The sequence below is a fragment of the Antrostomus carolinensis genome, unplaced genomic scaffold (genome assembly GCF_000700745.2).
Source record: "Antrostomus carolinensis isolate BGI_N321 unplaced genomic scaffold, ASM70074v2 scaffold18066, whole genome shotgun sequence".
In the NCBI taxonomy this organism is placed as follows: domain Eukaryota; kingdom Metazoa; phylum Chordata; class Aves; order Caprimulgiformes; family Caprimulgidae; genus Antrostomus; species Antrostomus carolinensis.
Genome location: NW_010321385.1, coordinates 53,867 through 73,685, shown reverse-complemented (window position 1 = coordinate 73,685; position 19,819 = coordinate 53,867). Strand labels below are relative to the sequence as shown.

Genomic DNA, 19,819 nt, shown 5'->3' with positions numbered 1-19,819 from the left:
AAGATCAATACTTCCAGAAGGTAACTCAGCATACCTGAGACTTGTGTCACCCTTGGAAGTGCTGCCTTTCCTTAACTGTAAAAGGAAACTAGAATAACATGACTCCCCTATTAACTTCCTAAAACTTACAGATCAAACTGATTTCTGTCAGTGTGGAGGTCTCATCCAGCCCTATCCAATCTGCATAATACTGCATTCAAGCTGAGGCCCTGTATTTGCTGGGGAATAGTCTCTGGACTATATTTCCAGGTATATTTTTCTGGACAGATGCTGGAGGTAGTCTGGGTGGTAGTTAAACAGACACGACTGAACAATTACCACAAGAAAGATTGTGAGGTCATTTGTTATGGGTGTATTGCGTTTGTAGGAAGGAATATTTGATACTAGATAACTCTGTCAGAGAAAGTAGTAATAAAGTAAAAGAAAAATACTGAAATTGAAAGAAACTCTTGGACATTAAACTTCTCTCCCTCTCCCCAGTATCATGCATATATACTGCTGACATCAGGAATGTAAGTGGGATGGGAAGGGTTTATGTGATTTAGTCATTTGTTGGTTTCATCTGATGTGGGCTAAATGCAGCAACAGCCATAGGGTTAAGCAGTGCTCCTTCATATGTTCTTGATATTACCTTAGAGGAGACTGTAAATAAAAACAGTGCCTCACAGTTCTAGGATTGTCTCCAACTAGCACTATGGCCTCTTCTGTTTGCAGCTATACATTGCTGCAGATGTGAATTAATCATTGCATCACTTTCTGCCAGAGTTCCAGCTGAGTGTGTTTCAGTTCAAAGTCCCCAGCTGCTATCAGGCTGCAACTTCTCACACCAGGAGAAAATTTGATGTCTTTGAAAGTGTAATATTGCTTTGAAAACATCCCATGGTTAAGCATCCCCTGACCCACTTAGGGGAAGATGAGCTCACTGCTCATTGTTATGCATCGAGTGACAGTTTACTAGAAAAACCTCTTCGGGGTTGCTTTCAAAGCACAGTGGTTGTGTTGGAAAGGAGAGTGAGTTGTAAAACTGTTATTCATTAGTAATTCTTTCAGGTATCTCCAAAACCAACAGAGATACTTTTGAAGATGAAAAATGTTGTAGGTTCTTGTTTCTTTCCCAGCAGTCTGAATAAACCCAGATGCTAGTGGGCAAAGGCAGTTGTAAGCATGTATTTTAGCTTTGTCCTTGAAATAGGAAGCCCTCAAAATAGAATGTTTCCATCTCTGTGATAAGAGACCAGTAGATAAAAACTGGTAACTCTAAAGGATTCTCTCTAGCAAGAACTGAAATAATCATTATTGCTCATTGCCCCTCTCCACCTATTTAAAAAAAAAAAATAAAATAGCAGCTTGTTATTTGTAATGGCTAAAAAAATTAACTGGCAGGTTAACTGTCAAACAAAAGCTTTGCTCTTAAAGTTCAAGTTTATTCTTATCTGTATCTTATCAATATATTTTATTCTGTCCAGCTGTGCTAGATAGGTGCTGTATGGAATGGTTCTCTAGAAAAGCAAGGAACAGAATTCAGTGGGATGGTCACTTGGGAGATACCTCTCTTCTGTTTGAGATATTACTAAGCTACCTATCTAGTTGACTGTTTTTCAGTATCTGCTTCCTGAACTGTTGCAGACCAAGTGGTGTTGTTTGAAGGACTGTGGGTGTACGTGGGTGTTTGGCCATCCTGTTTTGGCTGTATTTCACTCAGCATTTATGTCCTGATACAGGAATTCCCTTTCTGAGGAAGTGTTCTTCACTCAGACCTTAATTTGATTGTGAGCAAAGTGAGTCTTAAAGTCAGTATCTCACTAGTGGAGTCTTGTTCAGCTGTAATTCAATGGAAACTCTTATTCATGGTGGTTGAAGTTTAACAAAAATGTATGATTTGATAAGGTATCTGCCTTTTGAATACATAATATCTCAGCAGCAGCTCTGTATTCTGAAATATAATTGTCTGTTATTTGGTTTCATCCTCAATTTAAACATATTCCCCTGTCAGGTCCAAAACCTACCTCATCAGCTTATTTTTCTCTGAAAGTAGCTTTCCATTATTTTTCTATAGTTGCTTAAGCATTAGAAGATCATGTAGATGTCTCTTTTTTGTGAGATGGTTCAACACTGCCAAATCCAGGCTACAGAATTTTGGGGGCTTTGAAAATTTGAGGTTTTGAAGAATATAATATGATGGATTCTGGGTTTTGCCTTCTGGATTTTGAGCCTCTGGACAGTTATAATTTTCAGATTTTAGCAAGGCAAGGAAGTTTCTTAATAAGAACCGAAATTCTCATTTGTACCTGTGGCTCCTGAAAAATTCTTGACAACTGTACTATCCTTAGCCTGTTTGGGACCATGGCATTGGCATTTTCTCTTTTTCTGTCAATTCCTTCTGGAAGCTGGAGTAATATATCATGCCATGATAAAGAAATGCCTTGGCAGATGTTTAAGTGTCTACACTTTTTGTTGTTCAGGAGAAAGTATGTCCTGTCTGTCTAAATCCTGAAATGGTTACTGCGATTTCCTTCTAAAAAGACTGACAGCTTTGCTTTATATAATGAAGGAAACTGGATGACAAAATACCATCAGCTTGGGAAAGTATCTGCCAGTTGAAAAATGGTCATGATGCACATGGAAGGATTTAGCCTTATTTAGAGTGTGACTGACTTTGTTCGGGTATTCCATGTAGCTCATGATGACAATGTTTTGCTGAATTGTCAGAAACATTTCCTTTGGTCACCCCACCCTACTACAGATGGTTTCTATTGCTGCGGCTGGCGTAGCCAAATGAACAAAGCCAGAGTTTAAATCTACAGTGCCAAGTGGCAACGAATCCCTTGGCTGCTTCTGAAGTAAATCACATGTCCTCTGAATGTTAAAGTAATCTACATTGCCCATATATAGGATACCCACAGAAAAGCAAAACAAAATACATTTTAACTGGGCAGATATAGAGAAAACTAACTGCTCTGAAGTGCTTGATGGATGTATATGACCCACAAACAAGTTATGAAACAAAGCCATGAGAGTAACTTATTAAGCCTGTCCTACACATGATAAAATTGGACACAGAGATGTGGGCCTTAAGAAAGAGACTATTTAACTCCATTATGGGATATTCCTTTAAAATATTCCTTGCAGAACTAGAGATGAGTCTTCTAAGGTTTATGCTTTTCATGATGTTGCTGTGTCTATCTCTGATTTCTTGTCTTGTAAGTACACTGACTTCAGAGTTGCTATCTCATGAATAAAACTACTTTCTAATGTATTTGCTGCCCCATGACCCTGTGGCAACTGTTTGCAGTCTTACTAGCAATTTCTTTGTTTTGTCTGAGCAGTAAGGGTTTGGGGCACCAAGACTGGAATTGTGATCAAGCTGTAAGTATCTTTTTTTATCATTCTGTAAGTGGCACCTAAAACTGCCCCGTGTTTATTGCTCTATGGCTGACAAGGAATGAGTGTTGGAGCTAAGACAAGGAGAAAAGTACAAAACTTTGTGTAATGGATCAGCAAATTGTATTGGGTGTGCAGCAGGAAAGTAGACAATCTGTGTACAAATATTGGGATATGTAAATGTAGATGAAAGAAATTAAGACATTACCTCTGATACAGTAATAAATTAATCTTTTCCCTGAATCACTTCCTTCCTAAAAACTCTGAGGATGTAGCTTTATGCCCTTTCACAGCTGCTGTTGTGAAGGTGACTAACCCCTTGTATATCTGCCAGCAGAACAGTTTGCATGATCATTTCTTAACTAATTGGTTTTAAATGTGTGCTAAACACTGTAACTGGAAACTAGGCTTTAATTTTGTTCACACAATGATTTTTGGCTAGCTGCTTGATATCACCATGCAGCAAGCGAGATTCATTCAAATATGTTTAGTCTGACTTTCATACTAATAACATACTAGCTAATATTTGGATAGGTTTCATAGTCAGAAAAACACTTTAATAGGCATTTGGAATTAAGTGTGTCCTTAACAGATTTAGCAGCAGCTCATACACTACTCAAGCCCTCCTAGGAGACTCCTTGTTTGCTTGAAATGGTGTACGCAGTGGAATTGTGCCTTCATAAAGGACTGTTTTGATGCAATTAATGCTGAATGCTGTAGTGTTTGTAATCAGTGAATACAAAGATGGAAAAACATAGGGAAGTTATAAAGCAACATGAGAATGGGCACAGCATCACAGTTTTTCCTTTGAGAGCCTCTGGCCAGGCTTCTCAGAGAAGAGTTGGAAATCAACAGTGAGTTTGTCTTATTTTTCTCATTTGTTTCTCTTTAGAACATCCCAACATATCTATACTGCCAATCCTATGTCTTTTTCTGAAATGCCATGTAGCAATTTGTGCACCATACAGCTCTGTGAGCTTTGCTGCAGGATTACTTCAAACTGAGGGTACAGTACGTGCACACACAAATCGGAGGAGCCCCTTTGAGAGGCTGCCTGTCTGCAGCATGGATCTGGGATGCAGTGAATAGTAGGACTGGCAGCGTTTGGGTTCCATCCTGTAGTTCCTGACTGCATCCAGACAAAAAGCAAACAAACCAACAAAACAAACGTGCAACTGAGACAGACCATATGTCAGAGCTGGGCAAACAGTAGTCATTTCTGTGGTACGCATGGATGTGTGGCTTGCCTCAAATGACACACAGAGGAAACACTGCATGCTTCTGTCGGAGCCCAACAGCCTGCATGCTGTGGGCTAGCCTTCCTTTACTGTTTCTTTTTATTATCTATTAAAATGCTCTTTTATCTCTCTAGGTTCTCAGCTGCTTATTTTTGCAGATGGTTTGCAAATATAAGATCTGGTGTAAATGTATGGCTTCAGTGGAAACAGTTGGATTACAGGAGCTGAGAATTTGGCTTCTCTGTTTCCAGTTTTCACTGTATAGCTCGGATTAATAAAAGGTCCACTTGTGAGCTTTTAAATATTACTATTTCCTTTGCTTGTAAAGTTACACAGATTAAAAAACTAACTTTTGAGATACAGATGGGCAAGTCTCTGCTTTCCCAATGAAGAGAAAGCAAATTTTATCGGTTCTCTGATGGTCTTATTACTAAAACACTGCAAAATACAGACTCACTAATTTGTAGACATGCTAACTGAGATCCCAGTAAAATGTTTTTCTCCTTTTTGTGATAATCAAGTTTCAGGTACTGGACATCTAGAGATAGATTCAGATCATGCTAATGTAGTTTACAGGAGGTATATAGGGGGGACACATGCAAGTGTGCTCATTTATTATGCAGGGTAAAAGATTTTGTCACACTTAGTAGAAAACTTGCTTCCTTTTGGATTCACATGTGACTGTTCATTTTGGTTGTTTGCTTTATTTAGTGCCAGTTAAAGAATTTTATTTTCAGAAGAGTTTAGAGTTGCCTGACTATTGTTTAGTTTTGCCACTGAACTGGCAATAGAGTTTGGGTAAATCAAGATACTTTTGAAAAAATATTTTCTTGCAATTTTATCGATTCTGTGTTTTATTATTTTGAAAAATACAGAAAACTTCTTTCGTCTTTCATGGTTGACTATAAAATTCAGTTTCCTTTCTTACCTTATAAATACCTTTCATCAGAATTATTCTGTCCCTGTGCTTACTTTTAGTCCAAAACAAATGTAAAGTAACATGACCTAGTATAAACCTGTTTAATTTTAAGACTTGCATAAGGAGTTATAATCCAGTATTTGCCTCTAGATAAGATCAGGCATGTGGACAGTTGATACAGCTCAGGTGACATGTGGTAACTCGTTTAACAATCATGTTAATTTTTGTTCATGTTATGTGACAGCTACTAGAGTAATCTCATCTGTAATGATACTTGCACCATGGGAAATGTTTCAAATTAGGAAATGTGTTGCCTCTGTACAGCACTCATTTGAATGCTTGTGCTTTTAATTGTTTGATTAATGCTGTGCCCAGAAAAAAAAAAATTCAGGCCAACTTCCATTTCAACTCATTTGGTCTGATCCTGTGTGCTAAGACTTGCCTGAGTTTTTATATGCTGAACTGAATCACAGAAGGACAAAACGATTCTGCTAATCATTCAGTAGGAAATGTGTTAGTCTAAAAATTCATTGGCTTGTCTAGTGCTCAGGGCTGTCCTTGGTTGTAAGAAAGATAAAGTACTTGGCTGTTTTAGTCAGGATTTAAACCATGAATGGATAACACAAATAGAGCATGAGTGAATGTGTTTTAAGTAAACAGTGATGTAAGATTTGTTACTAGGTTTTCTTCCTGTATTTTTGCTAATTTCTGCCATTAATTTTATTTGGAAGCTCACATATGAAGAGGGAAGTGAATTAATAAGTTAATTCTCCTTCTCCTCCACATTGGCATAGTATTTTGTTTTTACAGCTCTGTCTTGCTTTATGTGGCCAGATTAAAGGGACCTTTATCCTTTCTCTTGTTAACCATGTTGCTGATGTTGGGACCAAATATTCATGTTAAAAGCAGCACAAACCCAAGAAGTTTAGAAATCTTTGCTCTTTTTTAATTTATTGATGTTAGATGTAACTTGCATGTTCTCTTTGAAGAATGTTTAAGCATTTCTGACTTCTTTAAGAATCATAGGTTTTCACTGAAATGTTTTTCATAGGTTGGCTGACAGTCCTATTATAGGATCGGGGTAACTGCTATTCTTCAATCATGTTTCTGGTTCATAGTTGTCCTGAAGTGGTTTCTGTGCCTCTGGCTTTTTTGTGAAGTTGCAACAACTCAAAGACAGCAAATACTAATGAAACTGCTCAAATTGTGGATCACCACCTGGAAGGGGGAAAATGCTATGCTTACAACTAGGGTCAACAGCTGAAGTCAATTTATTTGGCAATTCAAGGAGGAATTTGGAACCAATAATAATAACTTTGGATATATGGTTCCTGATCAAAACAAACCTGCTTTCTTTGATTCAGTCTCAATCAAGTCTCCAATCAAAAATGGAGTGCCCAAATATAACAGAAGGGTAGCTGCAGATTTATTTATGGCCTGATCAGAGTTAAGAGATGTCAGAATCTGATAAGGAAACCTTTTTCCTCTAAAATACTCAGGACAAATTGTCTACCCCAGAAGTTTTGGCATCTGAACATACCCACTCCACCCAGTACTATACAAGCCAGAAAAATTCTCCATCTTTGCTGTCAGTGCAGTCACAGATTGCCAAAGGTGGCATTGACACTTTACATCTGTTCTAACTTGTAATTGCTGATGGGTATCAGTAAACAGCAGTGTTACACATGCTCAATATTTGGGACTTGCTTATTTTATATCTGGAGTCTATTTTCCTGGTGTATCCTTTGGAAGTTATCCTAAATGACTGACCCCATGTGAAGAAAAAGTCATGAAGCCTAAACAGACACAGAAAACCTTAAATACTGTAAACCATGTTCTAGTTTCCACTGTGCAGTTCAATGTACACTATACTGGTAATAAACTAGAGGTAGAATCTTGCAAGTGGGAAATATTTTAACATTTTTCTGGCTAACAGGATTTCAACCTGAATTGTTGCTGCACTTGTTTCTCTGAGTTGAGAGAGAATATACTTAAAAATTCCCCCAAACTCTTAAGATGAAAGACCTGTTTTCCTGTAATTCTAGTATCCTAGAAACTTTTTAAGGTAATGCTAGAAAATTGTGGTGGGTTTTGCCTCATTTTTAATGGCTTTAAACTTTGGTACTTTTAATATTGATGCATTTTAAGGATATGCTAGCTGGGTGAGCTGTAAGTGCTTATCCCAGAGAAAGCCTAGAAAGCAATATTTGGGACTTGCCTGGTATCTGATTTTAGTTTCTGTGAAACTCTGAAGCATAACTCCAAACTTTCAGCCTCATATTCTGACATACAGGACACTAAGAATTCCCATTAAAAGTTTTAAGCCAACATCCACACGTACTGTATATTGATATAGCTCCATTATTTCTGGCAAAATGATATTGTCACCAGGACAAAATTGAGTCATATGTTTCAGTTAAAGTCCCCAAATCCAAGTCAGACATTTAGATTTATGCTTTGAAAGTGCAGTGGGTTGAGTTTTGGGTTATTGTTTTCAGAGCATTAGTACTTGGACCATGTTCTGCAGCAATGGTAGCTGAATTTCACCACTACAGCATACTTTCTGTTTGTGCATACATCAGGCACGTTGCCCGATGGCACATTCATTCATAATGAGTCAAATACTACGCAGAAAGCCTGAATTTGGATGTGATGTTCCTGGAATCAAGTACTGCTCGGAGTAATTCTGATTTACTGTCAATAAATCAGACTGTTCTGCTTTAGCTGGAAAAAGACTTTAACATCTGTATACCTAAAAGTATATTTTGTCATTTTTTTGTGAAATACAAAATAGTTTGCCAAATAAACTTTTTCTAAGTAGATACATAACACTTTTCAGATTTGTCTTGGGTAATAATTCCCCCTGGTTTAGTTTCCCTCACTTGCATATATTGCTTATGGCTAAGTTAGTCTTAGCAAAACCCTGCCTAAGGCTCAAATTCTAAGCTGTTGTAATGCCTCGAAGTACAGAAGCTAAACTGTGGAATGGAAAGATTTTAAGTTAATTTCATAGTGTTTCACCACCAAAATATCAGTTACAACTAAATTATTGCTTGCAGTCTCCTTTGCATATATTACAGTGAAACTGAAGACATTTCCAAGGGCTGTTCCCTGAGTGCTTGTGCTGTTCTCCTCCCCTTACAGACACACAGAGAAGTCTTTTCTAATAGAGCATAAACTCAGCCCATCTGAAAACTTTTGATATGTTTCTTTCCTGATTACAGCCATCGTAGATGCTCAGTAGTAGCTTAAGAATTCAAAAGCAAGTTGTATAAACAGGACAGAGCAGCTATGTTGCCTACTAGTAAGCACGCAAACTGTTAAATTACAGGAAATGGCTGGAAAGAACTTTTTAACCAAAGTTTCTTACCTTCTTCAGCGAGTGCTATGAAAGGCATGCTCCCTAGAACGAAGATGAAGAATGGAACTTTAATAAACATCTTTGATCGGCTTAGAGAACAGCTTTCCAATCCTGAGACCAGATGGATTCAAATTCTGATTAATTTTTTTAGAGGCAGGCAAGAATTGAGATCAGAAAAAGAAATCACTGCAAAAATACTTTGGTATTCCAAATATTCCTTTAACTGCTGTAGTCTAAAGGAGGAGGTTTTCTCAGATGATAACTATACAGCTAAAGAAAACTGAGTGGAATCAGCATTATTTTCTTTAGCCAAGGGGTGGGAGCATGCCTAAGGTGGTCCTCAAAGAAGAGCCTGGCCCGCCCTCTCCACTCTGTTTGGTCAGTACCAAAATTATGATCTCAGCCCAGGTTTAAAGTTACAGGAGCTGTTGTGTCTTCCAGAAGACTTTTATTTAGCAAAGGGAGAAAGGGTATTTAGGCAGAGCGAGGTGTTCAGGGAGTTTCCTCCCTTCTGCAAACTGTCCTTAAAATAATATTTAAGGAACAACACTAAAGAGATTTTTTTTCTGTTATTTCCAGCAGTGAACTGAAGTTTTTTTCATTGCTAAGTGAGCCCCCATGTTTATCTGAGCAAGTGTGGTAGTGAATGTGCATTTAGGGATACTGAAATAGTTTTAGGAGATGTTATTTAATTCTGCAGTAAATACTGTCTGAGTTTTTCTGTGTGTCTAAGTCTCTCAGCTTGTGTCCTCAAGTGACATCCTAGCTGCACTCCAGCATTTCACTCTGCCCACAGGTTTGCTGGCCATCATGTGCTGATATCACCCTACAGAGACAGGGGATTTTTCCCTTTTTGTGTGTTACTATTAGTCTGTGCAAGACTAGTTACTTTTTTCTTGTATATGTTTCTGTACATCAGCATTGTGTGGCATGTATGGAAGACTAGACTGATGCTCTATCAGCCTCTGTAACAATAATTAATCTCACAAATAATGATTGCTAGACAGGGACTGGGGCTAAAGCCGGACTCAGGGAGCAATGACTTATATTAATCCTTTTCTGATTCTGCCCTTGTCTTGGGCAAGTAATAATCTACTAGTTTATGTCTTTTTAGGAATGTGGTGAGTATTAAATCAGCGTTCACATGAGAACTAAGTATACCAGTGTGCCACATAGTTGAGTGGAGGAAGTGTGTGACCTTCTCCCTCAGCTTCTGTGTCTTCAAGTCCTGCAGTGCTAGAACATCACAGTCTGAAGCATAGTAGCAGAAGCATAGATTTGTTTCCTCTCTGCTGACAGTTGTGGAGGAGGTAACCTCTGCAGAAGAGTGGGGCAGACTTGTGGGAAAGGTTTTATCTTTTTTTGAGAGAAAAAAAAAAACAAATGACCACACAACTGTGGCTAGGGTGTTTTGCTTGGGGAATATGAGTCAGAGGCCTCATTAAGACCCCACAACACTTTGTGCTATAAAGAAACAAAGCATAAGCAGTGATACAGTCATGTAAAGAGGGCTGCAGAGGGGAAATGCAACGCCTTCCATAGGGCTTTTCTTTACTTTTGAAAGTGATGGGTGCCAAAGGAATTCCTTCATTATAGATATAAATTTTGATGCTATAATTGTGTGTTTTGCATTGAAGATCACTAGGAGAGTGGGATGAAAATTGACAATGCTAATGCACAGAAGGAACAGGCATTATTGGCTTATTGTCTTTAGAAAACCAGTAAAGTAAATATTCCCATATACTGACTTTCAGCATGTCTTGAATCTTAAAATCTGGGATTAGTTATCCTTTGATAAAGCTGCTACAAATTTATTTAAAAGAATGTTTGCTTGTTGGGAAATACCACTTGTGAAACTGAAATTTGCTTGGGGACTATGTCTGTTTTAATGACACTTAATTTGAAAAATGGAAACAAATCGTTCTTTACCTTATCAGAATGGAATGTTTGAATTTATCTCTTTTCAGAGTGAAAAAAGTGCACTAGTACACTATTAAAGACAAACTGGAACAAACAATGATTTTTTTAATGTTGACAAATTCTCATTAGGAACAAGAAGGTATTTTTAGAATTTCATTCAGTTTTCTTCAAAGGTACTCTGAAGACCTTTCATTTTTATGATTATTCATATAAACAAATTTAGGGGTTTAGGAATAAGCCTTTCTAAAGAAAGATAAGCTATTTGCTGAATTAAATAATTTCTTCCTTCAAACTGTATTGTATTTCAGGTGTGGAACTGAAGCTCTTAGGCTTCAGGAACTAGAGATGTCTGAGTTCCAGTGGTTACTTCAACACTTTTTAACACTTCTATTATTCTTCCCAAGAAGTAAACTTCTCCTATACCAGCCTATTTCTCTTGCTCCAGCCTATTCCTAAAAGAAAAACTCTTTAGATAAACTTATTGAACTATGACAAATTTAATAAAATCAGCTTCTATCATGTTATCAAAGAACAACAAAGGGAAATAAATTTGCCTACAGATGCAAAACAAGTTAGTGAAAAAACTAGGAATGTCTTCCTAATTGTTATCTTGGGCTGAAATTGTTCCTTAAGGACAACCATGACAGGAACTTGCCTCCTAGTGAGGACAGCATGTTGCTGAGTAAGGAGATGAAGGCTGGGAGCCATTGCTGAGCCCTCCGATTTAAAACATCAACAAAATTCTATCCGAAGTGCCAGTATACCCTTGGGAGAGGGTCTGGAGCCAGAGAGAGGAGGGAGCAGTTTTCCTCTTAACTGTACCAAATTAAGGGGGTTTTAATGAAACGATAGTTCACTGTATTCAGTTAAACCAATAGGTTTTGTGAAAATAAAGAAGTTAATCTAAGGTTCTGATCTAATGATCTATCAATGTTTAAAGCAGCAGTTAATTATGTGGTTTGTTGGTTTCAAAATAGAAAGTAAGGGCACATGTAAGTGTGTGTCTTTGCAGGGTGGGGGTGGACTTGTGCAGGTACCAAAATGCTGCAATGAAATGAATTTTAGTTCTATCCAGAGATGTTGTCATTTGGTCTTTTTTGTTCTGGATGTGTTATGACAATTGCCAGGATATGAGTCCATGGGTCACTTTTTTTTTGCCAGGCATCTGTGTGTTTTTAATCACAGTGGTTTAAGGGAGGAGGTGGAAAGGGTCTAGAGTACAAGCAGCCCTTATGTTTTCATTTCATAATCTGTTCTTTCCATCTGACTGTTTCAGTCATTTGCACAGCCTGGTGTGAGGCTTAGACTGTCTCTACTTCAGTAAGAGCAAGGAATGAAACATAGCTGGGGGAGTAGAAAACAGTGACTGTGTCCTGGGAGGTGTTATGTCTCAGTGGCAGAGGTCATGTGGGATGATAATGGTTTCCCCTGAACCAGTCAATGTTGCAATATGAACCCAGGAGCACTGAAGTCAATGGAAGACTCTATTGGCATTAACTGGTTTTGAATCAGGCCTTGAAACAACAGCTCCACAATCAGCCAGGACAGCCTTGCCACTCACCACGTATAACTCAGATGTCATACAGGGGATAATTGTAGGCAGCTTGGTTCTTATGAATGTGCACGGCTCTGTAGGGTGGTTTGCAGTGTTGGGGTTGCTCAGGCTGCCTAAGTAACACTCTTGTGGAAGTGTAGTGCTTTATGATGATCTCTGGTATTGGTTTGGCCTTATAATTGGCAATTTGTCTGGCAGTTTATCCTGGAATTGAGTGCATTTCTCTGCTGAATGAAATAATCTGTATGTGTACACTTAATTTATTTGCTCTGTAAAAACCTAGCTCCAGATTTCCTTTCTCTGCAAGTGAACATTATGATCCAGAAAGTAAGGAATACTGCGTAGGGCAAAACGTGACAATGAACTCTGGGGACAATGCGGAGTCAGCTTCTGGGGTGAATGGGCTGGAGAGGAGAAGAGATTGTTGTTAGAGCTCCAAGTGCAGCATGAATCTGTTATTTGTATTTAATCTTGGATGACAACAAAATTATAACTATTTTCCTGAAATATCTCAGGAATTATTCCTCTTTTCACTCCGGCTATCTCTAAAACACAAGGAATTATATATATATCGGGGTCTAAACTTTTTAGGGCTGTATTACAAGAATTTGTTTGAATTTTTCTTTTTATTTTTTAAACCCTTTGAAGACACCTACATCTTCTGGGACTGATGTGCAGGAGCTCCAGTAAATTATCTGAGTCTGTGTATGCTTGTCTCTTCTGCAAGCTGAGGTTCTGGGGTCTCAAACTAAACAGAAGATAGTTTCTACAGTTTGGGTTACAAATCAAAAGAAGCTGCCTAAACATCAGTTATCAAAAATGCAACCTGTAAATAGAATTTTCTTTCTATTTCCACTTCCAGGAGAATTTGTTTTGCGGACGCTCTGCTTGTGACTTATACGATGTTTTCTAAGACTAAAATAAATTCTGTAAAAGATTCAAAAACTGAGATGGGCAATTCTATACAGCATGATTTGCGGAAAGGTTACCTCACAGTAAAGCAAAGTTGATTTGTTGAAAGCAGGTAACAAAAAATTTTAGTTATTCTGGGTCTCCTCTTTCAAGTAATAGAACATTTCCTCAAACTAAACTGAGATGTCTCTGTATGTTTTTGTATTTCAGTACCTGCCAAAAGGGGTGGTTTTGGCTGCAAAGAGAAAACAGGAAATGGCTTGAAAATTAATAAGGCTTGCAGAAAACAGTTTTTAAACTTCTGACCAAATATTGCAGGGCCCACAGCTGCCCCTGGGATACAGAAACAGGAAATTTGGCAACAGAGAGAGATAGTATCTCTTTAGTTTCAGAGCAGATTTGCAAAGGATATAATCAAATTGGATGCTTGATTTATACTTTTTGAGTATCTTTTTAGTGAAAGAGTAGGAAGGGAAAATATGGGTTTACTTTCTATATGCTGGTGGTGTTGTAAGCTAAGATTTCACTTATACTGGAGACAGTTCTGTGGAAAGAGAAATTCTACCAGCACATGGAGCTGCACATTCATGGAAAACTCTGTAGTAAGTCAGGCAGAAGCCAGGACATTCAAATCTGTCGCTGTGCTACAGTCTGTGACAACTTGTGGGATTTTGTGGGATGGCAGAGGGATGATTTGGATATTCCTCTTTCAAGAGATGAGACTTTGTGTGGCCTTTTTATATCCATGTAAATAGAGAGAAGTTATCTGTATACGTACATGCATGTACTAAGATCTATACAGTGGACTTTAAATTGAGACTGTGGGTAATTGTTTCCATCTTATGGGGTTATTTACATGGAAGTCAAAGATTCTTATAAGAGCTTCTTGCAGAAATGTGGACCCCTGCCTCAGAAATGGCTTTTATAAATTGTTGAAGTCCATCATATCTCTTTGAGTTGCATAGGCCTTAAATAACCACGGCTTTGTGGCAGCTTTTGGTTTTGAGTCCCTGTGCTTCTAGTTTCTGATTTCTGAAAATGCTTTTTGTATGCAAGATATAAGAATATGTATTAGCCTCTATTTAGCTTTTAAAATGGCATTCCACAAGTTTTTCATTGCGCAGGTGTAAGGGGATGGGAGAAGCAGAAGATGCTCCTTTCACCTTATTTGTTTCAGGTGGCCTTTCCTGACTGACAGGGACACCACTTTTGGTCAGACTTGTAGCTGATAAAAGACAGAAGAAGAATTCACCATTTGAAAAGTAAAAGATGTCCTATAGGAAGGGATTGGTATTAGTATTGGCAAACTGAAATATTCATATTATGCAGCTATTTTTAAGATAAGCAACTATAAATCTTACCCTGTTCCTTGACCATCTGTGCTCCTGACTGTAAAATATTATATGTACAGACGCGTGAGCAACCCTTGCTGTCAGATATAGAGAAGAGATTATTGACTCAGAAAACTGCAACAATGCTTGAAGTTGGAGATCTTAAGCTGAAATAGTACTGATATTTATCAGTTGGTTATAGAGATGGGGCTAGGTTTTCAGCTGCTATAACTCAGAGTGTCAGCAAAATCAATATATACCAGTGTTCACAAACCAATCTATGGGGCATAGAGGCAACCTAAAAGATGTTATGATCTGATAAGTGGGCACACACTGAGCCAGTGCCTCTGGTCTGTACAGCAGGCTGATAGAGAGAGCAATTCTGAAGCTGCCAGGTTCCATCATAGCCATGAAATCCAGATGTATTGAATTGACTCTTAAAATAAACGAGTATTTAAGGGAGAAGTAGTAAGCATCTACACTTGCAATAGTTTCATTTTAGGCTTATGAGCAATTGTTCTTTGTACAAGCTGCTTTTCTCTATGATGCCATTTCAGTCAGTCCTGAAAAGACTTGAGTAAGATGGACTGGAAGAAGGAAAGAGCAGAGAGGGCTACTACAGAGTGATTTTATATAAGACTGAGTTCACATGTGTAAAATGTCAAAATTTCTCTATGATGTTTTAAAGTCTGTCGTTTGATGTTGAAGTGACTTTATTTCCCGCTTTTACAATTTAAAAATTGAAATTGTTTTTTGTTCATACTGTAAGGCTGCTCATGAGAAGCAGATGAATTTGGGCTGTTTAACACAAGCATGAATTATAATATTTTTAAATTAAGAGTAGCACCATTGCTACCTGAGACAAAATACTGGTTTGAAGTGAATAGGACACACTTGGTAGGTGGTCTGCAGTGCCTTTCGCGAGAGGCCATGTATGATGATTGTTTATAAAGACCCCGGGAGCAGAGCTTCTCAGCTGCTTTCTCAATAAAGCTGTCTCCTGATCCTGAGAGAATGAAGTCCTCTGGGGGCACAGTCCTGAAAACAGAACCTTCCCAAAAAGCAACAGGTTACCCAGGGTGTAAGAGCTGATTGTAGGGAGTGTACATGCTCCTGAGGATGCACAGGAGTTGGGATTTCTGTCAGTAAGTACTTAATTCAGAAAAAGTCTTTCCAAAGTGCCAGCAGTTGTCTCTACGTGACATACAATGGAGTGACTCAGAGTTAAATATGGAATGCCCACTCTTTACTACTTTTAAACCTGTGGATGACCACCATGTATTTAACAAAAAATTATAAGGTTGACGTAGGTTTTCTTAGGTCAGGAGTGTTCTTTTAACTAGAACAGTTATATAAAGAAAGCAACACAGCAATGGAGCCAAAAAAGGGGGAAATGCACACATATTCTGTGTACTGTCTCTCACCTAGTACAGAATGGTTCTATGAGTTTATTTCTTAATACTTTCAAAGACTTCCACTGCTTTTATAGTGAGTTTATACAGATAAAGCAAATGTCTGTCATTAGGAATTTACATGTCCTCATTTTTTTTAAATACACATTGTGTTGGTGTGCTGAAAATGCACCAAGAAATGTTGTAATCCTGATAACATGTCCAAGATCACACCTTGGAATTTGAGCAGAACCCAGCATGGTCCCTGTACTTCTTGAAGCCACACTGTGTCCTGGCAGCCAGGCCATTAGCTGGTTGGGTGTCTTCAGCATGGGGAAACATTTGCCTGGGTTTACAGACTGAGGTGGGGGTGCAGCCAGTTTTTCTGTAAATGAATAAAATTGTATCTTTAAATAACCTTGTGTGTATTTTAGAAGAAATTAAATGCTAATGGATGAATAAATGAGAAATACTACCCCCCATTAAGTTCCATGAGAAAATTCCCATTTGAACTCTGATTTTAAGGAGGAATCACATATAAAAGAATGTGGTTTCTTTTCCTTTCTGTATACAAAACATGTTCCTAAGAATGAGCACCTTGATGAAGGAAGTGCAAAGATGAACCAAAGCTGGTGGAAAGAATAGTTGTGTTTTGAAATGGGAGGAGGACAGGCAGGGGGAGAAAAGCAGGATGATTGTGGGGACAGATACTTATGGATGTGGGGAAAGAACGAGTGCAGAGTGATGTTCTCCAGTGGCCTTTCCTGACTCTGTGACACATTTCATAACTGGGATTTATCTCCAAATAATAGAAGTGACTAAACAGAAGGGGACCATCTACATGGGGCTCCGCAGCCACCAGAGGGAGTGGTGTGTTCACAGGTACTGTTTTCTTTTAAAAACACTCACTGCAGGGCTGGATTCCACCCCTTCCCTAGTCCCAGTGAGGAAACTGAGCAGAGAAACATGCTCCAGACAAGCAAGGTTTTGGGCTGCTATTTTTTTGCCACATCTTCAAGCAGCTGTGTGTTTCTCCACCATGGCCACATGTCCAAATGGCTATGAAAATACTTGCTTCAGTGAAGGGTTCGCTGAGAGAAAGAAGACAGTGGTCTTTCAGCAGCAGAAACCATGGCTTTTCTTGAAATGACAGCTGTTGCGGTGACCCCAGCTGACTGGCAACCAAATTCAAGAGATAGCAGCAATTTGAAGAATTTTATTAAGGGACAAAGCGTACCTCAAATGAAAATGAAATGAAGCCCTGAAATCAGGGGGTGGGAGGGGATCATGGATGCTTCAGCTATTTTGCAAAATCGGGATCCAGTCACATATTATTCCACTGACATGTAGCTGAATCATGTACTGTAATATCTTAAAATTAAATACTATACCACTGAATTTAACGAGGGGTCTCAGCTGCAACTGCTAGTGCTTTGTCCAGAAGAAATACTAGACTAATAACATGGGTTTACAAATAACTTTGTCAAATGTTTATAATGGTGGATTGTTTTCCTGAAAAATAAAGTGCATGGGTGTCATAGCAAGGGAAACAAGAACAGAGAACACACACAAAAAAAATCTAATGTTGTTCATAGTTAAAACAATTATTAGATTCAGGGCTTAATTATTCTCTGAACTACACTATAGATCATTTATGTTTAGATAAAATGAAATGATAACTTGAGAAGGTATGTAAAAGGGTGGAGTCTCAGACTGAGTGTAGAAAGTGTACCTAGAGGAATGTGATTAAACTGGGATTCAAAGACAGACCTTATCTTCGCATTACTCGAACCATTGCATGAGATCACTTTGTGATATTAGCCTGTCAGGAATAACTCGAGGGAGAGAAGGGAAGGCAGTTCAAATGCAGTATTTTCCTATGTAAGTGGTAAATTAATTCATGCTTTCAAATTAGGAAATAAATGTTTTATGCTTTGCTCTGTATTTGCAAGATCTGTCTTGCATAAACTAATCCTCAGACACAAAGGGGAATGAGATGGAGCCCTGCTCACCACTTTAATAGCCCTAAGCCATCTATGTGTGTCTTTGGATCAAGGCGCTATTGTGTTGTTAAAACATAAATATTTAAAAGCCCAGGCCTTTTAAAATGGAAATGCTGAAAGCTTTTGAGGTGAATATGTCTTTAAAGCTCTATCCTCTTGCTATTTCTAGTTATTTCCATTTGAAACGGTGGGGAAACTGAGGCACTGAGTGCTGTAGTGACTTTTCCAAGGTTACACAGTACATCAGGAGTGAAAATAAGTATAACAGATTCTTCTTCCAGTGTCAACACTGTGTCTGTAAGTTATTTAATTAACTAGAAGTAGTGAATTAAGAGGTTTTTTTCTGTATTGGAATGTTAATATCTTCTTGGTTTCACTGCAGGAAACTGAATTAAAGGTCCATGATTCATGTATTTGTAGGCGTAGGAAGCTGTACACCAAGTACAATACAAAGATTAACAATTTTAATTGCCTGCAAGCACTATTGATAATACACCATCTTTCATAGCAAAGATGATTAAATAAGGGATTTAGATCCATATATCTTATATCCTGTATAACTTGTAAGTCTTACAGCAGTTTCATCCCTTCCCCTACTTAAAAAAGGGGAAACTGAGGCCCTGGAGTATTACATTGTAAGTGTGAGTAAAGGTAAAATGCTGGATTTTAGAGGGATTTTTTGCTTTATAACATGTATCCAGGCAGTTTGACCTGTACTTTATTAACGTGCAGAATATTTATGTTGCATAAAACTGTGTGCACATAAATGTTGCAGAAAGGTCATCAGGAATTACAGAGCTCTATTGTTGGCTCAGCAGTTGTGACCCTGCATCCTTCTGTCACTTAAGGTGATAATGATGTGCCACAAGGCAGCAGGCAGTGCCAGACAGTACTCTTTAGAAGTAACAAGAAGGTGTCTGCTGTACTGAGTGATGCCCAGTGGCCATGCTGTCAGTGACAATATTTCAGTATACTATATTTTCTGAAAAGTCGTAAGTTTAAAGGCAAACTAAAAATCATTAGGGCTTTCCTGAGTACTTGCATTAACTAATCCTTTATTGGATGGGGTTTTTTTAGCATCATAAGTGCACCTAGAATGATTCATGTTACTATAAAACTAGCCATTAAAACACTCCCCAGTGGTACAACTTGTATCATTGTTCCTTTGGCCATCCCACAGAATAGCGTGCAATACCTGGTTGGAACAGCAGCCAGAGGAGATGCTGTTCTGGGTAACATGATGACTGATGTCATTTTGGTGAAGAGAAGGGTCTCACTTTTAGGGATCCAACAACAGAACAAGAAGTAATTTCAAACTAAATGTCCTTCCTACCACCATAAAAATCTTTCATTGTTAGTAACTCCAAACTTGCTTCTTGGTGGGTAACTTAAGGAGGACTGCACAGATGCTGTGTCAATGCCTTGAGAGCTCTTCCATGCCTGTGTCCATGACAGTGACATAAATGCTTTGACACTGACACAGTCCTGTCTGTGGTAGCTCTGATTAATTGGGCTGCTTATGCACTAAGAAGTTAATGTCAAACCATCTTCCTTAAAACAAAGCAAACCTTCTTTATAGAGGAAAAGCAGGAAGCCAGACTTGTATTTGCAAAAAAAAAAAACCCAAATAAAGTATTTGTAAAGTAAAATCTGTATCAGAAGAAGCCACACATGTCTAATTTTAGCAAGTGTTTGCCTAACTTCAGCAGAAGGAACTAAGTAATTTTTGTAAGTGTCTATGTCAAGAAATAAATTGAAGCCTTTTGTTAGATGCTTAGATAGGACATTTCTGACCATAAGTTATAGGA

The 19,819-nt window shown here is 38.2% G+C and overlaps 1 protein-coding gene across 1 annotated transcript in view; it reads right to left on the bottom strand.

The window, feature by feature from the left end:
• The window catches only part of PDPN (podoplanin), a 14,129-nt gene extending 5,151 nt beyond the window's left edge, over nucleotides 1-8,978 (bottom strand). The window contains exon 1 of the mRNA XM_010169920.1: nucleotides 8,909-8,978. Within this exon, the coding sequence (XP_010168222.1) occupies nucleotides 8,909-8,978 (70 nt within the window). The remainder of the gene's footprint in view (nucleotides 1-8,908) is intronic.
• Between the last annotated feature and the right edge of the window lie 10,841 nt (nucleotides 8,979-19,819).